This window comes from Drosophila montana, unplaced genomic scaffold (genome assembly GCF_035044405.1).
Source record: "Drosophila montana isolate Dmon_TW-CO22-7 unplaced genomic scaffold, ASM3504440v1 contig_779_1, whole genome shotgun sequence".
NCBI classification, from domain to species: domain Eukaryota; kingdom Metazoa; phylum Arthropoda; class Insecta; order Diptera; family Drosophilidae; genus Drosophila; species Drosophila montana.
In genome coordinates, this window is record NW_026999075.1 from 217,510 (window position 1) to 239,608 (window position 22,099).

The 22,099-nt window shown below is 38.1% G+C and overlaps 3 protein-coding genes across 7 annotated transcripts in view; 2 read left to right on the forward strand and 1 right to left on the reverse strand.

Moving 5' to 3' along the window:
- Positions 1–22,099, forward strand: part of LOC135439925 (fructose-bisphosphate aldolase) — a 187,327-nt gene that overhangs the window by 44,610 nt on the left and 120,618 nt on the right. The window contains exon 5 of one of the 5 annotated variants that reach the window (XM_064698804.1): positions 3,880–3,889. The exons of the other annotated variants lie outside the window; for them this stretch is intronic. The gene's annotated coding sequence lies outside the window, so the exon portion shown is untranslated. Of the gene's footprint in view, positions 1–3,879; positions 3,890–22,099 lie in introns of those variants that run through there. 5 annotated transcript variants of the gene reach the window in all.
- Positions 1,930–5,350, reverse strand: LOC135439920 (uncharacterized). The gene has a single exon (XM_064698794.1). The coding sequence runs from the start codon at positions 4,475–4,477 to the stop codon at positions 2,036–2,038; it is 2,442 nt and encodes an 813-aa protein (XP_064554864.1). The 5' UTR covers positions 4,478–5,350; the 3' UTR covers positions 1,930–2,035.
- Positions 17,062–18,504, forward strand: LOC135439924 (antichymotrypsin-2-like). Its single transcript, XM_064698797.1, has one exon. It carries the CDS (start codon positions 17,204–17,206, stop codon positions 18,383–18,385), a length of 1,182 nt encoding a protein of 393 aa, XP_064554867.1. The 5' UTR covers positions 17,062–17,203; the 3' UTR covers positions 18,386–18,504.

The following is a 22,099-nucleotide window of genomic DNA, read 5'->3' on the forward strand; positions in this document are numbered from 1 at the left end:
TGGCTGCAAAAAAAGGCGTATTAAAGTCCAAGCAATAAAAAGTCGTAAATGTTAATTGTTTTTAAGACACATATTCTTTTATTTAAATAGTTGTTCTCTTGGAATAGAATATAATTATTTTTTCTTCTTTGAAATACTTGTTTTAATATTAGAAGCGTAACTAGAGAATACTCGATTAAATTGATGAGTTGCTTTAGCTACCAATTTGTAATTGTACTGTAGTTATATTTTAGTGTATTTTCTTGCTCTTTTTCTTTAGTTTGGTTTCATTTCATTTTATTTCACTTCGTTTCGGTTATGTTGATCTTTAACTTTATAAGCTAATTTGTCACATCGAATTTGTGTTTATATTTTTATTATTTTTTTGTTTGTTTTTTGTTTTTTTTTTTTGGTTTACATTAACTGTAAATAGCGTTTGTAATTGGAAAAAAAAAATGTATATAGATATATAGCACTATTTTTATTTATAAACTATTAATACATGTTTAAGTTCGTTTTTGAATGCATTTGAAAATTACATTTCCTTTTCTTTTCTTGCTTTCCTGCTCACTTTGCTCGGCATCACATTAATTGTTAATTGTTTTTGAAATTTCTGGGAACTGTTATTTTTTGTCTACACACACAGAAAATGCACAATACATTGATATATTTTTATATAATACACATATAAATATACTTTTATTTTTTCATGTAAATTTTTAGAAATATATAAATTCGAGGTTTTGTTTTCTTCATGTATATGTTTGTGTGGGTGTGTGTGTGTGTATGAGTTTCGTATTTTTCTTTAAGTTACAAAAGGCTTTGCTAGTTCTAAGCAAGTCAAAAGGCGGCAAAGAATTAGTTATGGTACTGAATTAAACTTAAATAATATAAAGCTTTCGATCTGAGGCGGCAAACACAATGAAACACAATGTCATAAATATATATTTTATAATTTATTTAAATTAAAACTAATGAGGTATTTAGCTGCACGCAATGACTGAAGTACTAGAAAGCAAATTGACTTACATGATCAATGAGCAAAAAATAAATATGAAATACAAGAAAATAAAAATAAAATAAATTAAGCTGCGCTCATTGACCAACACTGGCAAGACAGGCAGCAAAAATTAAAAGAAGAAGAAGATATTGCACAGAACGGAAACAAGTTTTCAATATGAAAACCGCCGCTTGCAATATCGAGAAATAAAATATACAGCACTAGGTGCCAGTTGTGGTATACATATCTATAGTAGATTATAATACAATATAATATATATGCTTTGCACATTTAGTTAAATATATATAAATACATATATATATATATATATATCTATGTATATGTAAAACTTATGAATTGAATGCTTAGCGTTGGGGTTTAGCCCGAATGTTTTTCGTTTTACTTTGTGTTGTTGTTTTTGTTGTTAAAGCTGTCGTATTTGATTAATAAATATTTACCAAATTAAATAATAATAAATAAATAAGTGTCGCTTTTTTGAGTGCGTGTGTTGTGTGAGAGTCTCAAGCAATTGACTTAATAAATGTAGCTGTTTTTCTCTTTTTAATATATATTCATATGTTTAGCTGGTTTTGTTAGGTACTCGAAATTGGCTGCTTGGTTCCCGGTTTGATATAACATTTAAGCTGTTTCATTTTCCGTTTTTTAACAATATTTTAAATTTTAAATTTTGTATTCTTGTTTGCGACTTGTACACAGTTGTTGCTATTTTTTTGTTTTTCTTTTTTTTGCCTAGCTGGACAAATGTTTTACAAGGTACTTATTGCTGTTTGCCTATGCATTTTACAGTTTGACAAGCACAGGCCTATAACATACATATGTGTGAAATATCTATAATTTTTTGTTTTTTCTTATTTTTTTCTTGTAGATTTTTGGCATGAGAAGCTTCTAGCACAGCATTATCTTAAGTTTTTTCTTTTGTTATATTTCAATTTTTTTTTTGGCTTACTTTTACTAAACTTACGGAGTTACGAATACTGTTCTGCGAATTCTTCAGCAAGCAAATCAACATTTAGTAGTTACTTAGAGTTAGTTTTTCTAGACCTCCGTTGGCATTGCCTGGGAGCAGCTGGACTGCATCTTCTTGGAGCCGCGAAAGAACATATCCAACAGGCCACGCCTCGACTGAAACTTTGGCGGCGAGCCGGCTATATGTATGTGCTCCACAATGGTTATGCCACGCTGCAGCTTGGGTCGCGTTTGGCGCTGAGGCGGCGGCGTTGCCTCCAGCGATGGCACCTCATCCGAGTCTGCGGAACTCTTGTGTTGACCACCGTAGTTGATGATGGTGCAGCAGCTGCTATTCGGGCGCAGCGTCAACGTTGTGTGCACCGGCGTCGTTGTCTGGCACTGGCTGACCAGTGAGCTCTGCGGCGTCAGATAGCGGCAACTGTTGCTGCTGTACTGCGACAATCTGCTGCTATTGCGCTGCAGCTGCGGCGCACTTGAAGCTGCGGCGCTGTGACCATGGTTCTTTAGGCTGCTGCTGTGTTGACGCTGCAGAGCGCTGGCCGCATCCAAACCGAACAGCCGCGTGACGCCGCGACGTACGCGCTTGTTGCGGTAGGCGAAGATGACGGGCGAGCTGAGATTGGCCAGCAGAATCATGAAGATGGCCAGCTGCGTAGAGCCAGTAAAGTTGGCGGCGGACAGACGCGACTGCAGCAGCACCAGCAAACCAAAGGGCAGATACGAGACCACGAACATGACCACCACCAGAATGCTGATGCGAGCGGCACGCGACTCCTCGCGGTACTTGAACAGCGAGCTGGCATTGCTGAGGCGATGGCGCAGCGAGCTCATGTAGCTGAGCGCCTTGGGCGAGGCGTGTATGGCGGGTATTTGCAGAGCATGTCCTGCTGCAACCTGCTGGGGTCCAGTGCTGAAGTGCGTGTGCAGCTGTTGCTGTGGCGGCAGCTGCTGCAATTGTTGCTGCGGTTGCTGCAATTGACGCGAGTGCTGCTGCTGCTGTCGGTGTGCCTGCAGCAAATGCGGCGAGTTGCACTCCTCACTTAGCGTTAGCGAATCCTGTCGCAGCTCCGTATACTTGTGAAGATTTGGGGAGCTGTGCACCTGGCGTATGCCCTGCAGGCGATGCAGCTCGCGCAGATCCTGCGACGAGGTGCCCAGCAGCGGCAGCTGCCTGGCCGAATAGTTGCGCTTGATCTCTCCGCTGGCCGTTTGCAGCGTTAGCAAGATGTTCTGATTGCGATCCGCCACCGTTTGCTCCGGCACGCTCATGAGCTGCTGACCGCCATGGCTGCTCTCCACATCCACATCGGAGCCATCGTCGGAGATGGTCGGCAGCAGAACCTTGGCGGCCGAATCGCGACGAAGACAGCTCGGTGAGCTGCGCGGCCCACGCTGATCGATTTGCATTTGTAGACCACCGGAGAGGACGCCGCCGCCGCCATGTGAGCTTGCCGAGGATATGGAATGTCTATGCACGCACAGGCTGTTCGCATAGGGCGTGGCAGGCACCGCTTGTGCATGATTCGTCAAATTGAGTGCGCTCTGGAGCAGCGGCGAGGAACCGTTCTGTCGCATGCGCAACCCATTACCGCGCGCCTCGCTGAAGATGCGCCAATACATGCCGCAGACAAAGCCAAAGGGCAGCAAGATGATGACTATGAAGTACACACAGGCATAGATCACGCCGAATATGCTGCTGGTGCTGCTGATGTTAAAGTAGATGGCCGCCAGACGCCTCTGCCTGCTGAGCAGCGTATCCGCCTCAAAGTCGAGCACACGAAATGCGGACAGGGCGCCAAAGAGTATGCCCACCCCCCAGGTGAGCGTGATGAATATCCATGCTTTCACGCCCGAAATGCGACTGTGATAGCGCAACGGATCGGTCACCGCACACCAGGTATCCCCAACCACAAGCAGCACTGCCAGAGCGCCCAGTGCGGCGGTCATGTCAATGGACCAGCAACGCAGCTGCACCGCCGGCGACGAGATGTTGCTGTGCACGGGCACACTCAGATTATCCTCCCGGGTTTCCATCTCGGTGATGACAATGCCGCCATCGCCGCGCTCATCGATGGTCAGTTCGCGACAATAGGTGGCATTGCACTTGTATATCATCTCAATGGTATCCCCCGAGCTGTCGTTGGTGTTGCTGTTGCTATTGCTGCTGGTAATATTCTTGCGCAGCACAATGCCATCCTTCTCCACAAGCTGGCCATGGTGCCGTATGGTTAGCTGATGGTTGCCCGGCTTCGAGTAGAATTCAATGCTATCCCCAGCCCCATTGACGCCGCTCAACTGTTCCTCCTGTCCGGAGAGGCTCTCGAAACCGCTCACGAAAAGTGTTGGGGCCAAAATGCAGCAGCCAATCAAATTGATGATCAGCAGATTGATGGTAAAACGATTTGCTGTCGTGCGCAGTCCTGGCGTTATCCAGAATGCGCACAGCGCCAGCAGATTGATGATGAACGAGATGAGCAGCACGGCCAAGATGAGAAAATCAATGGCCATTTCTTTATGCAACTAACGCTTAATGTTCCTCTATTGGTAGCAATTGTCTATGTTGTTTTTGTTGTTCTTGTTGTTGTGGCTGTTGTTGCTGTTGCTTTTGTGCTTGTGGCACGCACATCACTTTACAGTTTGAGCGCCACTTTTTGCTTTTTATATGCTACTATTTGTTTTGGCTCTTGGACACTCACAAAAATTTCACTTGGTTTACACGTTGCACACAGCTTCTTTTTCTTCTTCTTTTTGTTAATTTTCCAATGTGTTTTTTTTCTCTTCTTCTTTTTGTAGCTTGTTTCTTGCAAACGCTTGCTAATTTACGCGCGGAGCTCGTCGCCGATATTGAACAAAAATTTCTAAAAAATTTCTTTTTCGATTTTTCCACATGTAAATCAAATTTCTATAGATTTCATGTGTTCACTTTTGTGGTTGCAAACAATTTTTGTTTGTTTTATATTTTGTTATATTCTTCTTGTTGTCTGTTCCGCGCGTTATTCGAGCACGATCTTCACTACGAAGCGTTTCAAGCACAACTGTCGTGTGCGTCGGCCGCAACGCCTCAAAATATATGTGAGCAAATGCTCTCAGCTGAGCGGCAGCAACAGTTGCTGTTGTGCTCGGAGAGCTGTGAGAGCTGTGAGCGTACAGAGCGGCAATTTGTTGTCGTTCTTCTTGTTGTTGCTTGTGATTGTTGTTGGCGGCTATTGCTGCTGTGATTTGTAGTTCCCACGCTCCCGCTCAATTAATACCGAAGCGACTTTGAATTTATGCTGTTGTTGCTATTGTTGCTGTTACTGTGGTTGTTGTTGTTGTTGTTGTTGTTGCTGTTGCTGCTGCAGACCACATTACTGCTTGCTGTTGCCAGCCGGTATTTATCAGTTTTAAAGTCCGTCTGAGGCCGTTGCTGCTGCTGCTGCTGCTGCTGCTGCTGCCGTTGTCCTAGTTCGTTGCAAGCTCACAAATTGTATAATATTTTTGCAATTTCAATTGGCGAGCGGCTTCACTTTTGCTGCGCTCTCATTACATCACAATCTGTTGCTGCTGCTGTTGCTGCTGCTGGCTGCTGCTACTGTTTTTGTTGCTGTTGCCGCTGGCATATTTTCCAAACCTCATTTTCATTTGGGTTCTGTACAAATCCAATACAATGGGCTACGCTCTAATTTCTTTACCATAAAAATTGCAATATTATTAGGCGCAAGTGAAAAGTTTTTCTTCTGTTGTCCCACAGTTGTTGCTGTTTGGCCGAAACAGCTGATGAAATTCTCAGCGCAGCAACTGCAAGAGAGACAGGGAGAGAGAGAGAGGGAGAGAATCAGAGATGGTGTGTGAATTTATGAGATAAGATTCTTCCTTGCTCTATATTCAAAATAATAAATAAAATACGAAAATTAAAAATTTACGGTTTGTGTTTTGATTGTGAAATTAAAAATAAATATCAGCTGGTGTCGGACCATGACACAGCAAATCTTTAAATATAGTCAAGTTTAAATATATATATAAATATACATATATATAGACGCGCGTGCCTGTGAGTCAGTTGGGGAGTACAATTTGCAGTATTTGCATGCACCTTATAAGAACACAAGCACGCCTCGGCCCTATGTTACACTGGGTAAACAGTTCTTATCGGCAAATTACAAACAATGACCAGCTATTGATAAGCTATAAGGCCCAACTGCGGCTAAGAGTATTTCAGCAGTATATGAAACTACAGTGCTTACTCGAAAATGAAGAAAAACATAAGAGTCTTTATATTCAAGCCATATCCAAATATTATTTATTCTTAACATTTAAAATAAAAAGACTCATTAAGTTAAATTATGTAGTTACTTTTAAATTTTTCATTTTTATTTAGATTAATGAGTATTATTAACAATCAGTTTACTTTTGATTAGAAAATCAAATATCGGTTTGTAGCTTAACTCTGGTAGACATGTCTCTAGCTAAATCACTAGAGCAGCACTCGAATATCACATGTTAAGTAAAACCCACTTAAGTGACTTTACAGCTATTGGCTGAATTACTACCCGTCTTCGGTACTACGCATCAGTTCCTCAACAAAGCAACTCATGACAATCAGCTGCTTTCGACATGACCATGCAAACGGCACAACTTTGAACCCAAGTACCAGCCCCAGCCACAGCCCCTACTCCTCCGGACATGAGCTCATCCCAGCTGCGTTCTATCGTTCAACCAGTTTCATACTAAGCGATTATATATCCAAATATACATGTATTCGGCTGTCTGGGCAAAAGTGATCAGAGCCGAGCATCATGGGAGCATTGAACACGCGACCAGCGACTGTGAAATGTAAACAAAAATCGTTGAGTTTTTGTGTCGGGCTAAAGCGCAGTTTACATGCCCTACTTAAGCACGAGGCAGTGTCTATCTATAAATATGATGACTAAAGAGAGTCGTGATGTTGCCAGAAGTTGCAAGTTTGCAATGGAACGCTATGGCACAAATGCTATGCTCTTTACTTTTGCTAGCAGACAATATTTGCAAGAGGGTTTGCTAAAAATACATTTAGGGGTTTCGCTATCGGAACTTTGTCTTATACTACAATTGATCTTGTCGAATACCTTCCAACTTTTTTTTATATATATATATATATATATATGTGTGTATACAACGTTTTTATTAAGAAAAAAACAATCCACCAAAAAATTTAATAAAATGCTACACAACTATAAGCTGTTTTCTTAAGCCCATACCATATACCCTACACTAAGCAATAGACTCCCCCAAACAAAAAAAAAAGTACATATATGCATATAGTGAGGCCTATCTCCAAGCGTGTGCTTGGCTTTAAAGCCACGCCCCAATCGATTATACACACGAGCTGAAGCGCGTCTCCAAATGCTGTGTCAGCAGATCGCGAGGAAAGGCCACTTGGACAATTTGCTTAAGATCAACGTAATATGTTTTAGATTTAAATATTTTCTAGTACTTAGTTCAGTTTGCTATCGCTTAGCGGCATTTTAAGGGTGTGAAATTGACGCTCGCGTTTAACACTTTGCAGGCAGCTCAGCTGTTTATGGGCGGTAAATATTGACGCGAAAAGTAAATCAAGGCAAAGACGGACGTAAGTACTCATATATATATTTATATGCATTAATAAACACATGTTGCTCTATCTGTACATGGCTTTGCTTGAAATCTAAATTGTTTTTTTTTTTCATACTCTGTTGACCAAAAACAGCAGATGGGTATATTGCAATATTCCCTTTTTGCTATTTTCAAAAATATATGTCAGAAATAACTTGAAATTTATGCAAAATAAGACTTTTTTTAAATAAAGGTATGTAAAGGTTGAATAATTCAGCAAATAACACATTCTCAAATAGAAACCCAACACCCCATAAATGTTACTTACAATATGATCTTTAACCTTTAGAATATAGTATAAGGCAATCTAAGCACTCATATTTCTCAATATTTTAAAGGAGAGTTAAAAAATTTAACTTTTGATAAAGACTCTGACAAGATAAGCCCAAACATATTTTACATGCCTTCCAAAACAAAACCACCCTAGCTTTTTTTCTGTTAACCGCGCTGAAAATAGGGTATCCCATTGTCTATATCTTTTACTCGCTGCAACATGTTCACTTGTTTCCTAATGCTTATCGGCGCGTCTAAGCCGATGCGACTCTATCAGTTTTTTATTGACAGATAATGCAACGGAACAAAGGCAATTCGCACTTGATCAAATATTGCATTGTATAAATGTTAAATGGCCTGAGAATAGATTTTTATATAAACCAGCGGGTTGAGGTTATATCAAATAACGCACTGGCCTGATTTCTACACTTTAAGCTTCCGGTCGCGTGGCACAGCCGCGAGATTTCGACGTTGCATGCAACCTGCCAAAACGCCAGATCAAAAAGTAACCGCAAAAGTTGCATAAAAAAAAATGTATTTGAAGCTAACAAGTGTCGGGGTTTTTGTTTATCTCTGTCTGGTGGAGCGTTATTTTTGCATTTTTTTTGTATTAATTTCTGAAGAAACCGCAGCGCCGCCGCTCGATGGCTGGCCTAACACTTGGAGCGTGTAAACAAGTCGCTGAGAATGCGCTCATTTGCATGACTTGGCAAGAAACAGCGACGCGAAGGCATTAAGATAAAAACATATAGCATGAGTAAACCCAATCAGGGTTTACCCCACACACCCCAGTCTAAGATTGCGCATACGCCGCGTAAGCACATATAACCAGGCCCAAAGTCTTAAACACAAATTAAAGCATGAAATTTAAATCGCCATCTGCGTCTGCATGAGCAATCGAATTTGGCTTAAGAGGCTCGACTTTATTTTGGTGGGGGTTTACTCAGCACGTGAGACGCCTAATGAGCCGCTCTAGATTGGGACCAATATGAACCTGTTGTACACAACGGCTCAGCCAGTGAATCCCGGCACAAAGAACCCGCAAAACTATGTATCACGCAAGGCGAACAACTGCAACAACAACATCAACATTCAACTGTCAACGCACAAAGCCGGTTTTCAGTTTCTGCTCTTTGGTTTTTGTTTTTCTTTCTCTCGAGATAGCCCTCTTGAAACGTGACGTCACTTTCGACGTTCATATCGCGACTGCAGCTTGATATATATTAATATTAAGTTTTGCACTCACTTTTGGACATACGGCCCGACATCGTATCGATCGCCTGTCCCGCTATCGTACAAATTGAGGCACTTAAGCCTCATGAGCCCATAAATAAATTTGATATAAGTGATATTTAACCCATATTTGTGGCCGACAATTATTTGCCCCGAAAATGGGCGTGAAATTCCTTATGCTTATTTCTCTTTTTTCAGCTGTTTCCAGCCAATATTTACACACAATGGCCCTGCACACCTACCCAACCTATAAATGGGCAGACAACAGTCGTTAATATATATGTATTCCCATGGCTATATACTGCCTTTAATGCCTGACTTTGGGGCATGTTACGTGCCGTGTCCTTGAGCTGGTCGCAATTATGGCAACGGTCACGATGATTTGACTTTCTTGGATGGGACTCACCTGGCCGTTGATTGCAATATGATCTGCACTCCGTATACACCTGTATAAGCTCTTAATTAAAGCCTTTAATTATTGAAAATTATATACATGGATTTTATGTAGATGGTATTTTTTCGCATTTGATTGCAAAAATTCTATTGAATTCTTGTTAAACATGTGACTTGCATTTGCTGTGATTGAATATTAATTGACAAGTGCTGGAAAAAATTTGAACTTTAATGGATCAACTTCTTATCGTATTAGCTTTGGCCGACATAAGTGGCTTAACTCTTTTATTGATTATAATAAATATTTTATGAAATTTACATCACTGTCTTCCTTTCTCACTTTCCCTCTCTCTCTCTCTTTAATTCTCTCGGTCTCTCTTGTTCTCTTTCTCTCTCGCAACTACATTTTATTCTTTTTTTATTTTTTCGTTAACAATTACGTGCTTATATACGGCATTATACGCTATTGTGAACATTTAATTATTTACACCACAAGAAAGCTTAATCATGCCCATTTTCATTCGTAATTATTTCAATTGAATTATTTTTAAAAACACCTTATTAACAATATGTATACCTGACTCTAATCAGTTTTACTCTCAATAAACAATACTCTTTTAAAATATTTACGACCTATAAATACTTTGTTATTACATAGCTGCCTTCGAACAGTGCATGGCATGTGATAAGCTATTTAAGATTTTGTTGTACCCCAAACAAGTTCTCAGTACGTCGTATTACATCAACGGAACGCTAATTAAATTTAACACACATTGCTCTCTTCCGGTGACAAATATACAAGTTTCTATAACTTTTAGTCTAAGCCTTGGGTAATCGACAGTGACAGTGGGCCACGCCTCCCGCGCACAAGTATGTAAGGACGCGTGTCAAGCAACAATGTCCAAAAATATATATATAGTCTTTGTCTATATGCATAGGTATATAAACGTGTTTAAGCATTCGGTTCTGTTATATCAGTCTTTATGTCAGTGTTCCTCATATTGATAAGAGATTGCTTCGTGGTTTTTGATAAAAAAAAATAACGATAATCGCCCTGGACGCTGGTCAATCAGAAAAACTAAGCCCAGCTTTCAATGCCCAAGTCCAATGCCATTAACATAAATCCAATTTAATTAGCTCTGCGCCTTCTATCTGCTTACACTGTCCAGTAAAAGTTTGCACGGGCTATTATATTGAGATAGGTGTACATACATATTTATACCAATATATACATAAGTATGTATTTATGTGGTTCGCTCTTCTTATCCGCCCATAATTGAATAAAATGCGGCTTTATCAAAGGCGATGGCAAAAAAGCAAATATTGGCAAAACTTTTTATCTGAGCTTAGTAACTTTGTCATCGTTGAACAAAATACAATAAAAATGTGTGATGATGGTCTGCTATCATACGGTTGACTTTAAGATACCATGTACTTTTGGTCTATCATGTCTATCAGGCTTATCTATCATGGGTATAGCCAAAACATCTCTTCAAATGCTGGCACTAAGGCCCAGAGTCAAGCATCGGCATAAAATTATTTTTTTTTTTAACTCAAGTATTATTTAGTCGATGATTTTCAACTTTGTACTATATGAAAATAACACACTTCAATGTGGTAAAACCGAAAATTCTTTAATTATTTAGTAAGTTAATAATACAGGCGCTCAAACCATATGTATTCGTATAAGGAAAGGGGGACAGCTGAACACTCTGATTATAATTATCAATACTATAAGGAACATACTCCATAAGGTCGTAGATCTCCATTTTCACATTAATTTAATGTGCACTCAGTACAAATATTCCAAAACATGCTAGCCACAACCTATGTGCATTCAGGTTGCGAAATGGAAATGCTAGAATACTTCAGATAAAATTGTAGTTCAAGCTCGGAACATGGAAACTTACAACGAACAATATTACACATCACACTCTCGCATGTTTGGGAGGAGTAAGTGTGGCCTGTATTTATAGGTTCTAGTATAAACTTTTCCATTAGCTCGTTAACTCGCTGATACGACAATAGCCAGCAGAAATAAGCGAAAACAATAACAAACACATTAGCATCGTTGCCGCTGAGTTGTTGCGTTTGTTGTTGTCGTCGTCTGTCTGTCATTGATTCACATTCATCGGACTGTTGGTGACGTTTTTTTTTTACTCTTTACTTTTTTCTATTGACCAGTGGAAAAAATATAGCCACAAAGTGTAACTAAATGTAAGCATGAATTAAATATGCAAAAGCTCAGTAATCGCTAAGCTATTGTGACGCTCTGTTGTTAATTTCATTTGCGTATAGTTCGTTTTTTTTATGCTAAAGATGGTAGCGTGAAAAAAACAAAATTTTTTAGAGTCGATTTTGAGTTGGGAAAATAAAGTTACGCAGTAACGCAGTCATTTCTATGGGAATTACGTGTCACGCGCACTACTCCTGCAAAAAAACTTAACTAATCTTGCGCACTTTCATTTGGGTTAATGCATTCCACGCACTCATCTCTATGAAAATTTCGTGTCACGTTCCCATCTCTAATTCGAAGCACCAAATGAGCAGTCGCGTGTGCTTAATTTGATATGGCGGTAGTCAATGCAGTCACAACTACGCACTCAAATTCTACAATTTATGTAGATTCAGTTACTCAGGTCTACCCAGAGATTCGCTAATGAGATCGTCAGTATTACTTGTTCCATTGCAAAAGTCTTCCCAGCTAAACCAACCTGCGCAGCGTAACGGTTAAAAATGCTTGAACAAATGCGACCTCGACGTGGTCTCAGAGTGGAACTAAAAATCTCGGAATCTGTTTGCACGTCTATATTCCCAGTAAATAAAAATATATATGAATGTATTGCAAGACCCAGTTATCACAATAACCGAACGACTCTGACTTTAACCAGTAGTGAAACGCATTGTCAGGCTTACAGTTAGATTGTCAGAGAGAAAGAACAAAGAAGTTGAGACAAATGCGTCGAATGCAATTCAAACTTCACAATCATGAGCATTTATGTACATAAATACATACATATATCAAAACTCACTGTGGACATAGCTCATGTGAAGAAATCAGAGGAGATACATATGTCGAACTCACCTGTTAGCTGTGAACAAATGTACTTTCAGTGTGGGCAGTTTTTATTTGTAAATTCCTAGAATACTTGGCAAAGTCCAGGCAGTCCATATGTGTAGCTCTCAGAATTGCTTATCACACCGTGCATACTATGTACATAGCTTCAACTATACCCTTTTGCGAGTTTGACGTGACTGAATTGCCTTTCGCCTGAAATCCCAGTCTAAAGTTTACCAACAGCGGAGAGAATGTTTCTTTGAAATACATTTATTATATGTATATCCAAAATTGAGTTATAGTAACACAATTAAAAATTGCAACTAAAGCAAGCAGTTATAGAAACATTTTAATTATTTCTATTGAATGCTAACACGAACTTTACCAACATGCGCTCAGGTGCTCGACTTCTGTCTGAACACGGTTCGGCTTACACTTTTCTTTTAGTTTCAAGAATACTCGGAAATTAAGAATTCTTGCAAAAATAATCAAACTTCATACTCTTGTGCTACCAACCTAGACAACAGCCGCAACTAAAACTCGACAAACTTTTATTCCAGGCCTTCTCTAGATGTTTGGTTGAATTTTGCATAATTTCCAGCAATAAAAAAATAATCAAGTAAATATAACGCAAACCATTAAATAATTTAACCGACAATATATTTATGCATTTATTCTGTATAATACCGCAGCCGTTCATTTGTACATTCTAGTTGTAATAACAGCTTACAACAGCTGACCCATCATCGACAATCTCAGTTCTGTAAGCAAAACTATTGCCAATTGACCCACATGGCCTGACCTTCGCATCTGCTTACAATTTTGCCAAGCCAACGAACAGTTGCCTAATCAATTTACCGACCCTCAACAATATAATTAGTCAAGCTACCAGTCGGTCTCAATTACAGCTTTAAAACGAACTTGGTCTATGGGAATTCACCAGCAGCTGCAAACCACTTAAAACTTTCTGAACACCAAGCTGGACATAATAATATCAGGGCGCAGGGTGATAAATTGTAACCAAATGCCAACAGCAAAGGGCAACAATCAGGTCACATATCCAAGCCATCGATTAGAATTCTAATGCAATTTAAGATGACAACCTGTGAGCCGTGGGCGATGCTCAGTGCTGAGTGCTGAATGACACCTATGTGCTCACAGACAACCTGTCAAAGCTTTATAATTACATTATCTATACCGCATTAGCAACCCTTTCAGTGTGGGCTGCCATATTATAATGTTGTAATGCGGAGCGTCTCGAATTTATGCAAAAAGTGCACAAGCTTTGGCCAAACGGGTTCACTGCACTTGGCTGTGGCAGACAATGTCTGATTTCGGCTGCCAGCATCAAGTTACCCGGACAAGTAAAGAAAATGAGTCATAGAGCACGACGAGAAGTTACCCATTATTTACCCAATGTAAAGGCGATTAAAATATATATTAAATTGATTTTGAAGATATGACTAAGCCGACTTAAACTCTTTTTTGCCTACCCAGACTATTATGTATGTATTTACTTGAAAGTAAGTATTTAAAGAAATTCAACCCCTTTACAGACCCCTTCTATGGCTACAGGGTAACATGAAAATGCATCAAATATATACGATCATAAAAAGCAAAAAATATAGCATACTCGCCACTGGTCACTTTGAGGTCAAAGTGTATGACACATGTCAGTGGCCATAGACAATAGAGCAGCCTGCGGCATCCTTATGCTGGCCGCTAGCATAGCATATCATGGCAGAAGCTCTAGTTCGGCTGCATATGAAATGTTGGCGGGACAACACAAAAAAGTATACATTGGCTTCATTTAAGCCTGATTCGGGACAGTTGTGATAACATGCTTGAGGCCAATGGCTTGGCCACTTTTGACGCATGTGGACTTGCCCCCGATTTTCGCAGTTTTCCACTTTGGCGACAAGGTCAGCGACTCCTACGCCATTCGATTGAAAATGATGCCCACTGTTCTGTTCTGTTCTGGTCTGTTCTGTTTCGGTATTAATTGTTTACTAGGCAATTCAGAAATGAAAACACAAATGCATTTATTTATAGCTGGACAACACGCCATGCAGGCCAACTGACCTACATCCAGTTCCGTGTCGTATCGTGTCTATAGAACATGTTGAAAAATTAGTCGGAATATTCGGTAATATAAAGATATATACTATATATGTGTATCTATATGTGTATGACCTTAGGGACAAGAACTAGTCAAAAAGTGCGTCTGATTTTTGCTGATTGACAAGTTTACACATCAACAAAAACACATTTCGGAAATCATATTTTACTAATGCGCCTAAAATAAAAAGTTATTGAACATTAATTATAAATTCCAATATCATGCAAACTGACAACTGCCCTTGTCGATCGACTGTTCACCTTAGATAGGAAAAGTTCTGAGCCCAGGCACGTGGCCAAAAGTCATTGAATCGTTAAGGTATTCAAAAAGTAATACATCAAAATATATCTACTTCCAGTTTGATTTATGTGCTTGAGCTTAAGGCATGCGAAAATGATCATTTTTCCGATGGTGAAATTTGATATACTCTAATTTGCATATGGACAAACGATGAGTCACATTGATGAAAATTCGCTGGATTTCGCAATGTTTGTGGAGAATTTAAATAGTTGATATACTAGAGAAATTTAGAAAAAATAAAAATGTTGTACACGTAAAGCTTAAAAGCTGATCAATTAAATAAAGAATTTTTTAATTGTTATTTCAAAAACAAAAAAATAAGATCCATAGATAAAATTTAACTAATTTTATGATATTATTATCAAATGCTTATATAATATTAACAACCAAATCTTTTCCCCATTTTTTTGTTTTATAGGTAATACTTATGACAAATTCGGCCGAATTGGACCACGAATATAGCGGTCATTGAAGTTATCAGCCAAGAACAGAGTTTTTGAATGAATTTGCATGAACTCAGAACGGTACTGGCTAATATAAAAAATCTAGTTTAAAATTCCAAACGGGCGCCTCGTTTTTGAGTTCTCCGATTGATTTACTGACCTAGACATAATTATCTACAAAGGATATGATCATTTTGCTGACATTTATTATCATTATGCAGTAAAAGAGCAAGTGGCAGAAGATATATCTGACTGCAAAATATGTAACAGTTTATATACTTTTATTTTAATTATATATACAAGGAAAACTAAATGTTACTTATTTGATTTGTGATAGATGCACGCAATAATTGGAAACAAGTTAGTTGACTGACTTTTCCAAATCATTGGATGTTTTGTTCCGAGCTTGTTTCCACAATCTGGTTAGTGTTAATCCGTATAAAACTTGTATATGTTAGCCATTGACTTCTGTGTGTTATGTTATCTATTGGCGTTAAGATTGGCAGCTAGACCGCCAAGGAGCTGGACGATATCGTTTCAGTTTCAGGTACAACAATTTCAAGGAGGTGCTCATATTTAATCGGAATTGCTGTAGATTCTTATTACCAATAACATATTCATTAATGGCACGCTTCTAACGAATCCCGAAAATTGTATTGCCAATACTCAGCTATATAATATAATCAATGGCAATGTTCACTTCAAGTCTGCGTGGAAAAAAATGCAATGAGAGCTCGACACAAATCGAGGATTTCTTCTTTTATGATCATAGCAGGTTTAAAATAAGTATCAATAATGAATGCTACAAACGATTACTTGATTATGCCAGCGCTGGAACAAAAAATCGTACTGATGGATTATAGAGATAATCTCTATATATTCATTTTACTTCCAAAGGACCTGCCTACATTGCCAGAAGCTAAAGTTAAAAAACGCCGCGGCAGGACATTAGGACATTAGGAACAGAAGTAGCTCAAGAGCCGCTGCTTTTTCAGGCCAATCATCCCTTACTATACCATTTATCATGAAAACTATGGTTGTCTCTTTATAGGGAAAATCCGAACGCCTTTGTCTATCGATGATGTTTTATTTTAATGTTGGAGATTTGACTTTACAAGAGCCGAGCCTTGTTTAAAAAAAAATATTATTTTATAATTAATTGTAGTAAATAGTACAATAATAATTCAATAATTTATTGTTTCAATAAACAGAGTAAGTATTATCATGAGAATTTTATCGAGTTGACAGAGGATGGTTTTCAGCTTGATGCTGTAAGAGTTGGCTCTCCTAATTAGATATGTTTTTTCAATTAAAAGCGAATCGTCCTTCAATGCGATTTTCATAAAGGCAAATAGGTCCTTTAAAAATTTGATTTAATTTTGGACAGAAGATGCATTTTTAAAGACATCTGTCTCTTTCACAGGTTCTGTCATTCTTTCTCTTGAGAAATTTTCTTTTCAGCGAAGCGTTCCCCATAAAGGCAAATCAGATCTTCAAAAATAAAATTTGTTTAGCAGTATGTGCGTATTTTAAAAAGATCTTTTTTTATTTTTTCCTCGGCAATTATCTTTCGCATGTACTCTCTTTCTTTCTCTCTTTAACTCGTATTGTCTCTTTTCCCCTCTTTCGCTCAATCGGTCTGACATTTTCTTTCTCACTCTTCGTTATTTTATCAAAATTTTAATTGTCAACACACAATTTTCTTTATGTTTGCTTTCATTTTCGATTATTACCTTTTTGCGGAACGGTGTCTGCTAAAAAGCTACATACAATGATGGCCCACACATAATAAGCCTGCTGTAATTATGGAAAAAGAAGAATCGCTCATATTGGCCGATTCACTGGGTGCCTTTCCCAGGAACTTGTACCATACTCTGGTTAAATTGAATCCCGATATAAATCTAATATGTTCACCAATTTCCATACAAACCTGCGCCGGAATGTTGCGAATGGGCGCCGACGATGGTAGTGAGACCGCCAAGCAGCTGGACGAGGGGCTTAATTTCACCTCCAGCGATGTCAATCTGTTAGCAGATGGGTTTTATAACACCCTGAACTACTATCAGCAAAGCAGTGTTTTGCAAATGGCGAACAAAATTTATATCATGCAGAAGTATCAAACACGAATGGAATTCAGCGATGTGTTGACCCAAAAGTTTCTGTCCAATATCGAGAATATTGATTTCTCAAATAGCAAGAAAGCAGCTAATACTATCAATGCGTGGGTGGAGTCCCAGACAAATAGCCTAATAAAAGACGTGGTCCAACAAAATGTTCTTAATGCAGACACTCGCCTTGTGCTGGTCAATGCCATTCGCTTCAAAGGCGAGTGGACCATCAAATTCGATGAAAGCACCACGCAAAACGAAGATTTCTTCTTGGATGATAAGAACCGGACCATAGTAGATATGATGCACTCTACGAACAACTACTTCTATGCGGATTTAACGAATTTTGAAGCGAAAGCCTTGCGCATGGCCTATAAGGACTCTGAGCTATATATGCTGATCATACTGCCCAACCAGAAGAATGGCTTAAACAGTCTTGAGCAGAAACTGAGGTTAACGCCACTAGATAGCATAACTTCTCTACTGAAGGAAACGAAAGTCTCTCTCAAAGTGCCCAAGTTTAAAGCTGAGTTCGAAACGGAACTAACGCCTGTTTTCAAAGAACTGGGCATCAGCATAATATTTAGCTCACAGGCTGAATTTGGCAAAATGCTGGAGCAAAACGAGCCGTTGTCGGTGTCAAATATCCTTCACAAGGCATTCATCGAGGTCAACGAAGAGGGCACCGAAGCCGCTGCAGCTACTGCTATGGTTATGATGGTGCGCAGCGCCCCAGCTCCAGAGTCAATGCCAGAAATATTTCATGCCAATCATCCATTTTATTATACCATTTACGATGAAAATCATGGCAGCCTATTCGTAGGGAACCTTCTTAATCCTGCAGTCACCACCTGCGGTCAGTGTTGCGAAATGCATTGAATGTTCAAAACTGAGAACAAAAAAAGTGCCCATAATATGAAAATAAATACAATTAGTTATAAAATAAATATAAGATATATAATAAAATTCGGTGTAATATAAAATCATAATTGACGAAATCGGCAAATTAAATTAAATTTAATTCCACTTATACGAAAGTTATGCTTTCGATAGTTTAAAATTTTATCAAAACCATTCTTTAAGGATATGCAAAGAAATTTCTTTGTAAAACTTGAATATTTAAGAAATATTATTCATTTACAAAAGTTAACTGAACTGATAATCTCTAGTCACTCAGCTATCATGGCACACATTTACCCTTTCAATTAGAAGATCATTCTTATCTCAGAGACAAACTATGACTCAGTGTATGAGCTGGTTAATTTCCATTGCAACTTTATTATAAATCAAATATCAAGACGGGCCCACGGCGCCCACATATCATTTATAGCAGAAAGAGAATCGGAGCAATGCACGCGGCTGTTGACTGATAATGAGATAATAGTCCCTTCGAAGCGCCAAGCTTGACAGTCAAATTACTTTCGAGTAGCCCGATATGTCTGCATTCTTTTTGATAAGGCACATTTAGATATTTACATTGGAGCGGTTGACGATACAAATCAGCATTTAGCCCTGCCCCTTATCAGCAGGCTTTATCAGAAGCCAGTAGATACTCAACTGGCGATAGGCAACCACTGGCGATTAAATATTTGCATTCGCTGTGGTTTAGTTAGCCACCATTTTTCGTAACAGCCAGCCTGCCCTTCAGCCAACACACACACACAATGGCCTAGATGTCTGGCAAGTTATCTAAACGCATGGTACGCTCCCCCTCTGTGCTTATCACAAGCGTAAAACAACAACAGCAAAGTGTTTGAGGGCGCTTCCTATGGTCTTAATAAAACTGGCAATTGTTGTGCCTTTTTGCCAGAAAACAAGTGCAGCCTCTAACTGACCTTTAATTAATGGCTATAAACATTTTGCGGCAGGCTTAAACTAATGAGCCGTTTAATTTTATTGGCCCAAGCAATGAATATGGCTAAAAGTAAACGTTACATTCCTGACGGTCACAGCTGGCAAATACACGACCACATTGTTGGCTTTTTCATGCTGCCCTTTTTATTCGCTTTTTGTTTTTTTTTTGTTGGCAAGCACTTAAAAAATTTAGCAAGCCCTGTAAAACAATTTAACAAAAAAAACTTTTTGTTTTTATTATTCGTATAATTTACAGCTGGTTAAATGATGTGTATGAGCTGCAGTTGCTGTGACCTCTTGGAGGTTGCAGTCGCTATTTATAGCCACAATGGAACAAGAAATAAAAAAGCGTACCATGCTCAAGGTCAACAAGTGGCATAAATCTTGCCTGAAAAATTGTTTTAAAAAAATCAAAAGTCAGCTATGAGGGCTTTACAGTTCGCTATATAGTTAGTCAATGTATAGATCGGTTATAAATATTTATATCGACACAGTCTGGGAATTTATTTACATATTCATAAGCATGAAAGCTAACTCAGATAGTTACAACCCAGATAGTTATAATAGTTACGATATGACTGGGCATTATTTTTATAAGAGCGAACATTCGATTGTATATAGAATTATTATAATAATTATAAAAATTGAATAACATATGAATAGTTCATATTATTATCTTTACTTTTATGTCAGAACTTTTTTTTTAATCAATTCTTTTTTGCCACATGCTCAAGTTTTTGCATACATTTTCAAACGTTTTACCACAAAGCCCACCCACGACTGCAAAAAGCATGCCCCTCCCCCAATTTAACGCCCAACTAACTGTCTAAACTAACTAGGCCAAATAATAATAATAAAAAAAACTTGCTCTAAGTCGTTACCGAGCTGAACTTTTATCGTGAACATTTTGCGGCTTATAAACTTGTAATCCCTTGTTCTTGTATTTTTTTTATTGTTAATGCCATAACGTGGTCTCTAACGGCCAATTGGCCAATCCACACATGGAACGGCTGACCATTTTGCACTTGGCTCTATAATTATTTCCGTTTGAGTGCAAGACAAGCGTGCAGGCAAAAACGTTTCAATTATTTGCAATTGATATTTAAAATAAAATAAATGGAATGAACACAGGCAAACTCAAGTTAGAAAATATTCAAAAATATTCAAGACGAAACTTAGATATGCTATAAGAAAAATTAAAAAATCATTCAAAAATTTCTAAAATTAGGTTTTTATTTTTTCTTGACCCAACCAAGAACTTTTGTCATAAATTTCATTCTATTACAAAAGTTTTTTTATTGTAGCACTTTAATATTTTTAAATCTTATGCAAATGCTATTCAGAAGCTAAATATTTTGGGGTTATCTTTAGGGAATTAGTACGTTGAGCATGCACAGATTTCATGAAGAGGTGTGAAAGAGATTAATTATATTTTATATTCTATGCGTTAAAAATTTAATGATGTGCTCAGGGTTGCGACTAGTGTTGAGAGCTAAATTCGTTTAAATAAATAAAAACGATTAGAAAATAATAATTAATTGGAAAAAGGAAAATTTTAAATCAACATGTCCCATATCCACGAATAAAATAAAAATAAAAAAAAAATAGAATAAAATTCTACGGTTTCTTTGATTGGGGGTCTGAACGTAAAATTATTATTCTTGGACTTTTATAGTTCTTAAGCTTTACAGAATCTAAAATTCTTTCCATTTTTTATCTCATCAAAATTACCTTTTTTTCTGCTGCGACAATTTCAACCCCTTCGCGCTCAGACAATCGCCTTCAAATAATAATTATTATTGATATTTTTATTAACTTTTAAGCAAGCTGAATGAAAAAGTTATAAGTGCCTTGACATAGAGTACTGCAATTTATTTTATACTGAAAATTGATTGCCAGACGATTTGCTTGTACTTTTGTTGTTGTTGTGTCTCTTGTTTTTGGCTCTTATGACGTACGAATAGGGCGTGTATAATTGAATTGCGTTTTGAAACTTGCTGCGCGGGTTCATTGCTCTGGATTCTATGCCGAAAAGCGTGTTAGTCAGGGCTTTGAATTACCCGATTGCCAGCTATAATAATTGCCTTTGCGGTCATAAAATGCAATCGTGTGGAAAATTGCAACGTTGCAAAAAGTGAATCAAAAGTTGACTTCACAAATTACAAACCGCATTAGAAATCACAATAGAAACTGTTGCTTGGACTTATATAAGTTAAAGTATCTAATAAATTACTGGCTCAGCATTTAAACTTTGACCGTTGACGTTAGAAACAGAGCTTCTAGAAAACCACCGAACCTTCTGAAAGTACACCAAAATGCATATTTAGAGAGCTTCGATTGCTTTAAGTGAGCGCAAATTAGCAATACCGGATATGTTAGGCGGGCAGTGAGAGTATTAACAGACATTAACCCAGATTAAGTATACTTAATAACAGGTTGGCTGCCATTTATCTAGCGGTTATTGGCAAAGTATTAGCTCAGCAAGGTGACTGCGATTTATGCATCAATAAACTTTGAATAATTAATAGAGACAGGTACTTTAAACAATATGAGACTGCACCAAGTAAACGCCCATTACTATAAAAAAAAAACCTACTGTAAATATAATCCAGCACAGATAATATATTATAACCACGTAGCTGATAATAAAATCAACTTATCATTAACTATAAATGGTGAATGAGCCTTGAATAGTTCACTGGCTTTCTATTACAACACTAGGGTTTATTAAATTCTTAA

Bases quoted from the DNA above. Each gene is read 5' to 3' on its own strand.
- LOC135439924 (XM_064698797.1), top strand. From the start codon at position 17,204: ATGGAAAAAGAAGAATCGCTCATATTGGCCGATTCACTGGGTGCCTTT.
- LOC135439920 (XM_064698794.1), bottom strand. From the start codon at position 4,477: ATGGCCATTGATTTTCTCATCTTGGCCGTGCTGCTCATCTCGTTCATC.